Raw genomic sequence first — 12,670 nt, forward strand, 5'->3', positions numbered from 1 at the left:
GGAGTGCGCGCTCGCTCCTGAGACCCTCACAGGCTAGCGACGTAGACCTACGTCACTCTGCCTGTGAGGGGCTGACTGCCGCAGTAAATATACTGTGAGCAGTCGGCAAGTGGTTAAGGTGAGCGGTCACTGCACTTTGTGGTGGACTATCGGTTGTTGGGAAAGAGCAACTTTGTCACTATTTTTTGGATCACAACATTCACGGATTAATAGACTTTTTGTTGGTTATTTATCACCATTGCACATTGCATTTGCCTACTTCATTCTTATCTCTGAGTATTTTATATATTTTTTTTGTGACTTGGATTTTATAAAAGTGTAAATGTGCTGTCCCCTCAAAATAACACCACACAGCCATTAATGTCTAAACTTCTGGCAACAAAAGTGAGTACACCCCTTAGTGGAAATGTCCAAAGTGGGGCACAAGTGTCAATATTTTGTGTGGCCATCATTATTTTCCAGCACTGCCTTAACCCTCTTGGGCATGGAGTTCACCAGAGCTTCACAGGTTCTCAATGGAGTCCTCTTCCACTCCTGGATGTTAGAGACCTTGCGCTCCTCCACCTTCCATTTGAGGATGCCCCACAGATGCTCAATAGGGTTTAGGTCTGGAGACATGCTTGGCCAGTCCATCACCTTTACCCTCAGCTTCTTTAGCAAGGCAGCGGTCATCTTGGAGGTGTGTTTGGGGTTGTTATGTTGAAATACTGCCCTGCGGCCCAGTCTCCGAAGGGAGGGGATTATGTTCTGCTTCAGTATGTCACAGTACATGTTGGCATTCATGGTTCCCTCAATGAACTGTAGCTCCCCAGTGCCGGCAGCACTCATGCAGCCCCAGACCATGACACTCCCACCACCATGCTTGACTGTAGGAAAGACACACTTGTCTTTGTACTCCTCACCTGGTTGCCGCCACACATGCTTGACACCATCTGAACCAAATTATCTTGGTCTCATCAGACCACAGGACATGGTTCAAGTAATCCATGTCCTTAGTCTGCTTGTCTTCAGCAAACTGTTTGCGGGTTTTATTGTGCATCATCTTTAGAAGAGGCTTCTTTCTGGGATGACAGCCATGCAGACCAATTTGATGCAGTGTGATTTATTTATTAATTTATTTTTAACATCAAACTGTCACTCATAATAGCACTTGTGCACTTTAGATCCAGCCACTGTCTATTTGTATTTGATTTTTAAACATTTGATGGCACTTTAACTTTAATACACCTAGTCACCACTTTATCTATTTACGTTGCACCTCACAATTTTATATTGTTTATATATATATATATATATATATATATATATATATATATATACATACACACACACACAGCATATTATTTACCGTGTACTTTCTCAAGTATAATTTCGCTAGTGATTATTTTTCTAGCACATGCACTTTATATTTGCCTTTATGTATTCATCATGTGAGCATTTACTGAATTATTTTGTACTTCTCTGTCAATAGCCATCTAGCGCAGCACCTCATTTCACACTCATATTGGGAAGAGGCTTCCAGCAGTGGTGGTGTTGAATTCACAAGGCTCCTTTTTGTCATTCACAAGTGGAAACACATGATAAGATTGGCAATGGTGGTGGAACCCTCCTACACATAAAGTACTGGTTTAATTTGGACATTTGCATACAGGTGGTGGACTTTTATTTTTTGTGTCACTTTGGAATACTGGGGTCATCCTCTGAATTTTCATTTTTCAGTTGTATTTGGATTTATGATGTTGGTACACACAGCACATTTATTTTTGATAAAATTATGATCCTTTGTATTGGGATACGTATAACCAAGGCACATTCACTTTAGTAACATGGAACAACATTTGTATTCCTTTTCATTTTGTTTCATTACTGGTATTATGTGTTTGTGAGTGCAGCTGTGGGAGTTTTTGATTTTTGTTTGATGCTGAGCACCAAGCGCAGTTTTTCTACCATTTAGTTAATTGTCACAATATTTTCGGGGGTTTAGATGCACTGGTAGCACTGGGATCATATGTAAAAAAAAATGGTGCCCCACAACAAATGCCTCCTGTTCGGCCTTCTTGTCGGTTCTCTTGCCAGAGGTCTATGACTAAGCTCAATAAGGGTAAAACGCGTCACCAAGATATACAGACTGTAGCTGAAGCCTCTGTTAGCTTACCAGCAGATGTGGTTGATCTATTCTAGATAGTGTATGCCCTCTAATTTTGTTACCAGTAGCACAAAAAAAACAATCACATCATCTCTTTAACTCTAATGAGGGGGGGGGGGGCAACCGAAGTTGGGCTTTAAACTGTGTCTTTAACTGTCTGCTTAGGTTTAGACCAGGGGTCTCTAAACTATAGTGTCCCAAGGGCCAGATTAAAGGTTAGAAAATGGCCACATCTGGCCCTTGGGGCACTATGCCTCCCAATGATATGGGGACTATTCCTCCCACTGACACCAAAATTGGAGCACCATATCCTCCACCAACACTAATGATGGGGTACTATTCCTCCTACTAATAGGGGCACTACTCCTTCTCCTAGTGACCACCAACCCTGAGGCCATATTTATTCTGATGCTGGGCCCGGGACATTTTCTACCCTGGCTGGCCACGATCCGGTACTCCTAAAGTCTGAAGAACAGTAAACTGGCCATTTGTTTGAAATTTGTGAAGACCCCTGGTTTAGGGTAAAGCCAGCCATAGATGGATCAAAAAGATTCAATCTGTTTATGGGCAGGCTGGTTGTACTGAAGTTGATCCATTGGTCTACTTCAGTACAACCAGCAAGTTTTTTTTTTTTTTATGAGATTACTGCCAGGGGCTATAGCCGTTAGCGGTAATCACTCTGTTTTGCCTGCCGGCAAGGCTCCCTGCGCCCCCCGCTGGCAGAATACAATAGCGCTGTGGGAGGGATCCTCCCTCACACTGACTGCTGATGGGGGAATCGAGTGATCTATCCTGCAACCAATCGCATGATCTATGGCTTTACAAATTGCTCAAATACCTTCCAAGAATTTACCTGTACAGTCATGTGCTCTTCCTTAAAATCCCACACTTTGCTCTTGATGTTCTTCCAGTCGGAGATCATGATCTGAAGCTTAGAATCGGCCAGCAGAAGCTGCTTCCTGCATCGGCCATAGTTCATCAGTAGCTCGTGGAACTCATGACGGTCCTGATGGGCAATCCTTTCAAACTCCTCAGTGAAAGAGTCCACATTCTCCAGCCAAGAGCATGGCTCGAATATCTTCAGCTGTTCCCGAGTGAACGGGATAGGCCTGGGCTGCTGCGGGAGCTCCGGATAGAGCCGCTCACTCGGGACAAGGGGCTTAATGGTGGCCACAGCTCTCGTGTGGTCTAAGATCGGCTCAGGTAGCTCTGGGTACAACGACTTAACCTTGGACGAATGCAGAATCTCTTTGGCTTCCACAAAATGCTGAGTGTTGACCCCATCCTGTTCTCTAATAGATAGCACTGCAGGTTTGATTTGGGGGACCTCTATGGTCTCCTTGTCCAAGGAAGGGCTTGTCCTTTCCATGCACTGGGCCACATTGGTGGACAATTCAAGGTCATGTGCAGGATAACTAATACTGGAATCGGTTTTCTCCTTTGTAGAGTCCAGACCTGGAGCCTCTGAAACAGGCAGCTCCTTTGACTCATCTTTGTCCTTTGCTGCGGATGATTTTGAGGCATCTTTAATGCCAGAAGAGTCTGCCAAAGACAACTCACTTATCTGATTTATGTCAGATGTCCCTGTGTCATCATTCAGCTGAATTTCTATGAAGTTGTCAGGGGGATCACAGTCTGTTTTCAGTTTTTGGGAGGATGAATCAGGTGTGGGCACTGTAACAAAGGCATCATTCTCTTCCTCCAGTACCTGGGTCTTTTCTGATCTCAAGTCCGAGACAGCTTGCTTTTTCTTTGCCTAAAGAGATAGAATGCAAATGGTGAATGGAAGCCTTATAATGGTTATTGGAAGCATTGAAAGTCATCAATTTAAAGCAAAACTCTGGCCAAAAATAACAAGATAAAAATAAACAGCCCTTTAAAAGCTCAAATAACTAAACCAGCTTTTGCTGTAATATTCACCTTCAATGCAGAGATTTCCCTTGCAGTACTCTTTTATGATACTAGTTGTCTCCAGTCTAATGGGTCAGTCAACCTACTTCCTCTCAGCCCAGGTTGTCCTGACACTGACCCCCCACACACAATATGGGAATGGACAGTGAAAGAAGAAGCAGCACAGGGATGAGCTCATCTCTCTGTTACTCTTTTATGATACTAGATGTCTCCAGTCTAATGCGTCAGTCAACCCACTTCCTCTCAGCCCAGGTTGTCCCGCCACCGACCCCCCACACACAATATGGGACTGGACAGTGAAAGAAGAAGCAGCACAGGGATGAGCTCATCTCTCTGTTACTCTTTTATGATACTAGATGTCTCCAGTCTAATGCGTCAGTCAACCCACTTCCTCTCAGCCCAGGTTGTCCTGACACTGACCCCCCCACACAAAATATGGGACTGGACAGTGAAAGAAGAAGCAGCACAGGGATGAGCTCATCTCTCTGTTACTCTTTTATGATACTAGATGTCTCCAGTCTAATGCATCAGTCAACCCACTTCCTCTCAGCCCAGGTTGTCCTTACACCGACCCCCCACACACAATATGGGAGTGGACAGTGAAAGAAGAAGCAGCACAGGGATGAGCTCATCTCTCTGTTACTCTTTTTTCTCCTCCTATCAGCATGCTTGTTGTTAGCAAAAAATGTTTTCCTTGCACTGCTTCTTCCTCTTACACTCCAGCTCTTCTGTACAGGGCCTGGGAAAGGCTGATACCAGGTCACAATCAGGTACTTACACTGCTTTCATTTAAAAAACAAAAAAATTTAAGATGTATTAACCAGTTGACAACCGCCCGCCGCAGATGTACTGCGGCAGGCAGCAGCTTCTAGGCAAATCGCTGTATATGTACGGTGCTCGCTCTCGGGAGTCTAGGAGGTGAGCACACGCCACCGGTGACGTGCTCCCATGCGTCAGCTGGGAAGCCTATGCGTGTGTCAGGTGGCTCCGATTGCCGCCTGACATCCACGATCGTTCCCCGCTGAGAGAGAAGGACAGTCGGCTGTTGTAAACACAGCCGTCCCTCCTTCTCCCTGGGATGATCACAGAGCTCATGTGATCCTGCTATATAGGATCACATGTCTCTATGGTCATCTCAGAAGCCACCCCCCCCCCCCCACAGTTAGAATCACACCCCTTGGCTCACATTTAACCCCTTGATCACCCATAGGGTTTAACCCCTTCCCTGCCAATGGCATTATTACAGCAACAGTGCATATTTTTAGCACTGATTACTGTAGTAATGTCACTGGTCCCCCCAAAAGTGTCAAAAATGTCAGTTAGGGGTACGATCTGTCCGCCGCAATGTCGCAGTCCCCTAAAAAAAAAAAAAAAAAAAGAAGAACAAAAATCGCAGCTCGCCATTACTAGTAAAAAATAAGAAAAAAACAATAAAAATGACAAATCTTTCCCGTACTTAGTAGACGCGATAACTTTTGCGCAAACCAATCAAGTTGCTTATTGCAATTTTTATTACCAAAAAAATGTAGCAGAAAACAAATTGGCCTAAAATGTTAAAAAAAAAAAATGATTTTTAATTTTTTTTTTGGAAATGTCATAGCAGAATGTGAAAAATATTGTTTTTTTTTTTTTCAAAATTGTCGCAATTTTTTTTTTGTTTGTAGCGCAAAAAATTAAAAAATCGCACAGGTGATCAAGTACCACCAAAAGAAAGCTCTATTTGTGGGAAAAAAAGGACGTAAATTTTGTTTGGGTACAACCTTGCACTTGTCCGTTAAAATAACGCAGTGCAATGCCAAAATAGGGCCTGGTCAGGAAGGGGGCAAATCCTTCCGGTGTTAAAGTGGTTAATGATTAGAGAGCTGAATTAATCTTCTACATTTATATGGCCCATCCAACCAAGTAGCCGGCATCCACAGCACTTTGGAAGATGGGAAAAAGTACTTCGTCCCCCAGAACACTGCAATATCACGGAATAGGACTCAACCAACAAGGAGCCATGTTGGAAAAACCCAAATTTCCCTTCCTCTCCCCCTGTTTTCATCCAAACTATTGGGACTTCCACAAGCCTTCAAATCACATATTCAATGATTTGGATTGTCTGAGATATGATATACAGAAATAACCAGACCGGTTTGTGTATATTACAGTATATGTTAAAATTGTATGTCATGCAAAACAAATACCTTTCGGCCACCATCATATACTGATCTGACTCACATACCTGTGCTTTACATATTTCTATACAATAGGTAGTCTCACTGTGCACGTTCATGCTATATTATTTTACTTTGAGCTCTCTAGATCTAAAACACGAAGAAATACAGAATGCACTAAAAAATGAAAAAAGGAGACTTTATGGGGCTGATATACTAAAATTGGGGAGTGCAAAATCTGGTGCAGCTCTGCATGGTAGCCAATCAGCTTGTTCAATTAAAGTGGTTGTAAAGTCAGAAGGTTTTTTTTTTTTTTTTTTATCTTAACCACTTGCCGACCGCCGCAAGTACATATACTGCGGCGGTCAGCCCCTCTAAGGGAAAGTGACGTATGAGTACGTCACTAGCCTGTGAGGCTCTGGGGAGCGAGCGCGCGCCGCCGGCGGCGCGCTCCCGCTCCCGGGCGGTCACGGACCCCCCCGCGCGTGTGAGCGGCGGACCCAATGTCCGCCGCTCACTCACGATCGTCCGTGACAGCGGGAGAAAGGCAGGCGGCTAGTGTAAACAAGCCGCCTGTCATTCTCCCCTGTGTAGGAACACTGATCATACGGTTCTACTATGTAGGACCGTTGATCACTATTCCTACACCTGAAGCCACAGCCAATCACAGTTAGAATCACGCCCCTAGGGACACACACAGCCCCTCCCTCTCAAATAAAGTTAACCCCTTCACTGCCAGTGTCATTTTACAGTAACAGTGCAAATGTATAGCACTGATTACTGCAGTAATGTCACTGGTACCCCCAAAAGTGTCAAAAATGTCAGTCAAGGGTCCGATCTGTCTGCCCCAATGTCGCAGTCCCGCAAAAAAAAAAAAAAAAAAAAAAAAAAATCGCAGATCGCCACCATTACGCGTTAAAAAAAAAAACAACAAAAAAATGACAAAAATCTTTCCCTTTGTTAGTACACGCGATAACTTTTGCCCAAACCAATCAAAATACGCTTTTTGCAATTTTTTTTACCAAACATATGTAGCATAAAACAAATGGGCCGAAAATGCTAAAAAAATTTGATTTTTAAATTTTTTTTTTTTTTGGAAATTTCATATAAAAAAAAAAAAATGTGAAAAATATTGCTATTTTTGCAAAATTGACGCTATTTTTTTTGTTTATAGCGCATGATCAAAAAAAAAAAAAAAAAAAAAAATCGCACAGGTGATCAAATACCACCAAAAGAAAGCTCTGTTTGTGGGAAAAGGACGTCAAATTCGTTTAGCTACAGCGTCGCACGACCGCGCAATCGTCCGTTAAAGTCACGCAGTGCCGAATCACAAAATACCCCCTGGTCAGGAAGGGGGTAAAATCTTCTGGGGCTTAAGTGGTTAAAGAGGTTGTAAACCCCCCCCCCCCCCCCCCCAAAAAAATGATGAAAAAAAAACAAAACCCTGTAAGACAAAGGAATAATGAGTTAGGAAGCATCACATACTAGCTCATTATGAAATACTTACCTTAGAACGAAGCCACGCAGTGCTGCCCGCTCACCAGTGACACTGGCGACATGTTCGCTCGTCCTGGTTCGCATCCTCCGGCCATTTGATTGGCCGGAGGCGCGATGACATCACTCCTGCACATGCGCGTGGGAGCCGCCTTTTACGGCATAGGGCTCTGAAGGAACGGCACGGGTGGCCGTTCCTTCAGAGCGCATGCACCGATGACGTCATCGGCTGCATGAAAAGTAATTATCTCCTAAACGGTGCAAGTTTAGATGTTTACAGTACCTATAGATAAGCCTTATTATAGGCTTATCTAAAGGTACAAGTTATAAGAGTGGGTTTACAACCACTTTAATGCACTTTAAGATAAAAAGCCTTCTGTGTGCAGCAACCCCCCTCAGCCCCCGTAATACGTACCTGAGCCCCATTTCTATCCAGCAATGGCTCCCACTGCTGTCAAAGTCAGTAAGCCAATGAGGAGAGAGAGGGGGTGGGGTGGGGCTGGGCTGGGCCGCGGCTCAATCTGTGAATGGACTCAGGGAGCTGCGGTTTGGCTCTGTGTGCAGCAACCCCCCTCAACCCCCCCCCCTCTTACCTACTTGAGCCCCATCTCTACCCAGCAATGTTGCAGGAGTGTTTCGGCTGCTTGAGACTCTCCCTCCTCGTTGGCTGAGACCTTCACCATTGGCTCCCACTGCTGTCAAAGTCAGTGAGCCAATGAGGAGAGAGAGGGAGTGGGGCCAGGCTGGGCCACGTCTCCATCTGTGAATGGACTCCGGGAGCTGCGGCTCGGCTCGGGTGCCCCCATAGCAAGCTGTTTGGTGTGGGGGCACTCAACAAGTAAAAATTTACTTCCTCTTTAACTGAACATTTACACCCGCTGCAGTTCGCAACTGCAGTACGGTTTGAATACGGTTTAGCAAATGAGCAGAGATTAAGGGTATCCCGCAATGAGCTCTAGTGTGAACCTAGCTTTAAGAATAAGTTCACTTTTGGAGCATATTACACCCGTAAATTGGGTATAACATGTAACCTGCTCCAAACATTCCCCCCCCCTCACCCCCGCCTACAACACTAGGCAGTTTTCTCCCCGCACCCGCAATCCCTTTTCAAAATCGGCACAGCTGCAGGCTCCTTAGGGAAAAAAAAAAAAATCATAAATGCACACTTTTTCCTTTTTCTGCAAAAATATGTGCATTTATTATTTTTTCCTAAATGATGAACTTCCAGACTACATTTCCATTTAAAGGAGAAGTACAGCCAAAGCTTGTTTGGTTGTACATCTCCTATGGATCACGGGAGTGCAGTTCATTCTGCACTCCTGGGACCCATTTTCAGCAGAGAGCGGTCTGAAGTCCTCTCTCTGCTGACATCACAGAAGTCTGTCAAGGCACCACGGTATCACAACCACAGAGTCGGGATCCCCCAGATGCCAGGACGACACCGGGCTCGGCCTCTCAGCGAGCCACTGAGAGCCTGGGCCAGCCACTCCCCGCCCTGCTCAGCCTCTCAGCGAGCTGCTGAGAGCCTGGGCCAGCCACTCCCCGCCCCGCTCAGCCTCTCAGCGAGCCACTGAGAGCCTGGGCCAGCCACTCCCCACCCCGCTCAGCGAGCCACAGAGCCTGGGCCAGCCACTCCCCCCCCATGCTCAGCCTCTCAGCGAGCTGCTGAGAGCCTGGGCCAGGCCCCTCCCGCCCCGCTCAGCCTCTCAGCGAGCCACAGAGCCTGGGCCAGCCACTCCCTGCCCCACTCAGCCTCTCAGCGAGCCACTGAGAGCCTGGGCCAGGCACTCCCCGTCCTGCTCAGTCTCTCAGCGAGCCGCTGAGAGCCTGGGCCAGCCACTCCCCGCCCCGCTCAGCGAGCCACAGAGCCTGGGCCAGCCACTCCCCGCCCCGCTCAGTGAGCCACAGAGCCTGGGCCAGCCACTCCCCGCCCCGCTCAGTGAGCCACAGAGCCTGGGCCAGCCACTCAGCGAGCCACTGAGAGCCTGGGCCAGCCACTCCCCACCCCGCTCAGCCTCTCAGCGAGCCACTGAGAGCCGGGGGCCAGCCACTCCCCACCCCGCTCAGCCTCTCAGCGAGCCACTGAGAGCTGGGGCCAGCCACTCCCCACCCCGCTCAGCCTCTCAGCGAGCCACTGAGAGCCTGGGCCAGGCACTCCCCGTCCTGCTCAGTCTCTCAGCGAGCCGCTGAGAGCCTGGGCCAGCCACTCCCCGCCCCGCTCAGCGAGCCACAGAGCCTGGGCCAGCCACTCCCCGCCCCGCTCAGTGAGCCACAGAGCCTGGGCCAGCCACTCCCTGCCCCACTCAGCCTCTCAGCGAGCCACTGAGAGCCTGGGCCAGGCACTCCCCGTCCTGCTCAGTCTCTCAGCGAGCCGCTGAGAGCCTGGGCCAGCCACTCCCCGCCCCGCTCAGCGAGCCACAGAGCCTGGGCCAGCCACTCCCCGCCCCGCTCAGTGAGCCACAGAGCCTGGGCCAGCCACTCCCCGCCCCGCTCAGTGAGCCACAGAGCCTGGGCCAGCCACTCAGCGAGCCACTGAGAGCCTGGGCCAGCCACTCCCCACCCCGCTCAGCCTCTCAGCGAGCCACTGAGAGCCGGGGGCCAGCCACTCCCCACCCCGCTCAGCCTCTCAGCGAGCCACTGAGAGCTGGGGCCAGCCACTCCCCACCCCGCTCAGCCTCTCAGCGAGCCACTGAGAGCCTGGGCCGGCTGCTCCCCACCCCTCCACAACCCAGTACTCCAATGAGTGAGGAGGGGGCAGAGCAGAGAGCGGTGACTAACAGTCTGCAGCTCTCTAACCGGGGAGCTGTCAGAACCGAGCGATCGGCGGTGTTCAATTGCTCGGTTCTCAGTGCAGAGAGCACCGGGGGACATCAGACCAATGCTGCATCCACCTAGGTAAGTATAAATGGGGGGAAAATGCCAAACTCCATACTTCTCTTTTAAGATGATTCTGTCCCCAGGATGGTGGCACTTTTTTTCAAATTTTCACTTGCTTACAAATAGAGAATTCATCCTAATAAAAAAACTGGGAAAACAGGTCTACCGTTGGGGTTAACAGGTGATAAAACTACGTTACATGGAGGATGCAGAAAAATAACATTTCTGTGTTAATAGCTAGAGACGGACACCATCATCTACGCCATTTTTTATTTTGCCAGTGCTCACACATAAACCCAAGCATAATTTTAATAACATACATCACAATATCTTTTTTATCATCCATGTTGCTTGGTGTTGGATTACGCCAAAATAAAACACGCCAAAAAATGTGCACTGAAATCTGGGCCAGCAATTTAGGAGCCAAAAACCAGATCAGAGGTCAGAATCCACATACAGACCCACAGGGTACAGGGAACTAGAACAATATACATTGTTCTAAAAAACTAGTAAAGTTTGTCCCGGGGCACATGTACAAGAACATACAAATTTCTGCGTCCAGATCTGACCGGGGCTGTATTTTATCCTCTGGGCCCATGCATCTTGGCCCGTAGTGGTCCGCATTGTTTAGCTGCATATATCAAAATGGAAAAAGCTGTATCCACTGTAGAACCTTTAGCCATATTTTTTTACACTATTCACATGTAAAACGTAGGTGCCAATGTTACATGTTTACAGCATATTGCACCATGCCACCATTGCTCAGGGCCAACATACATGCAATAGTATGTAATCATCGAGCACCAATATTGCTGATTACAAAAGTTTACATTTCTGTTTCAATGATTTTTTTTCGGTTTTAACAAGTAGTTAAAGCAAAGAGTTCCCAAAAGTGGAACTTCTGCTTTAAATACTCCTGACCCCCTGACATGCCACATTTGACAAGTCATTTTTTTTTTTTTGGAGGGGGGGCTGCAGGTACCTAGATTTGACAGGTACCCTCTCCCGCTTGGGCCGTCTAGAAGTTCTCCTCTCCCCCTCCCTCCCTGCAATCTTCTGGGACACGTCACAGGTCCCAGAAGATTGCCCGGCCATTCACCACACTCAGCGCGGCTCGCGCATGCGCAGTGCATACCCGGTTGTGAAGCCGCAAGCTGTCACAGCCGGGTGCCCACACTAGAGATGCCAGCGCCACGAAAGGAGAGGGAGAGGAGCGAGGATTCGGGTGGCCAAATTGCTGGACCGTGGGACAGGTGAGTGTGTGTTTATTAAAAGTCAGAAGATACACTTTTTGTAGCTGCTGACTTTTAATAAACACAAAAACTAGTGAAACTCCGCTTTAAAAGTGTTACAAAACCCACAACAGTAAAATCAGTCTGTATATGTAGAAAAGCATGCTTGTTATACATGGGGGGGTTAATCCTTTGCATTGAGTAAAAAGGCTGTTTGATCCTGTCTTCTCTGATCCTCCCCTCCTTTCACTGTCCCCTGATAATGTCCTCATAACAAAGAGTCTAGGGAGTCACTCTGCACATGCTCAGTTTGGTGTGTATTGCTAGAGAGGTTTTTTTTTTTTTTTTTAGCTTGGGAGGGTGCATGTGATCAGCACAGGGCCAATCAGCACTGTCCAGACAGAAGGTGGGGGTCTTGCAGTCTCATAGCACAGTTAGAAAACTTCTGCTTCAAGCTTTAACCAGTGCTCAGCTGGACACCGATAGAAGTCATAAGACTGCCATATACTGCTGATGAGAAAAGGTATTTATCAGTTTATATTTACTAAAATAATTGCATTCCCATATTCTGTGTACTGTGGGAGACCAGATATAGTGACTGCAGGATCCAAGACTTTTAAAATGCAAAAGTTCAGCCCACACAGGGGCTAGCATTGAGAATGTAACAGAGGTTAGCTCACAAGGAACGCAAAAATAAGGCAATGCATAAACAGGTAAAACCAGAGGCGAGGTAGGGGGGTGGAGAGTAGGAGGGTAAGTGAGGACAGGGTGGGGGTGGAATGGTAGGGTAAGTGAGGACAGGGCGGAGGGAGGGGGTGGAGTAGTAGGGTAAGCGAGGACAGGGCGGGGGGAGG

General features: G+C 47.4%; 1 protein-coding gene across 2 annotated transcripts in view; it reads right to left on the reverse strand.

The window, feature by feature from the left end:
- The window catches only part of EPG5 (ectopic P-granules 5 autophagy tethering factor), a 227,902-nt gene that overhangs the window by 171,718 nt on the left and 43,514 nt on the right, over nt 1–12,670 (reverse strand). For both annotated transcript variants that reach the window (XM_082254537.1, XM_082254536.1), the window contains exon 2: nt 3,000–3,902. In XM_082254537.1, the coding sequence (XP_082110663.1) occupies nt 3,000–3,902 (903 nt within the window). The remainder of the gene's footprint in view (nt 1–2,999; nt 3,903–12,670) is intronic.

Source organism: Pelophylax lessonae (genome assembly GCF_965119305.1).
Source record: "Pelophylax lessonae genome assembly, chromosome: 1".
Taxonomy (NCBI): domain Eukaryota; kingdom Metazoa; phylum Chordata; class Amphibia; order Anura; family Ranidae; genus Pelophylax; species Pelophylax lessonae.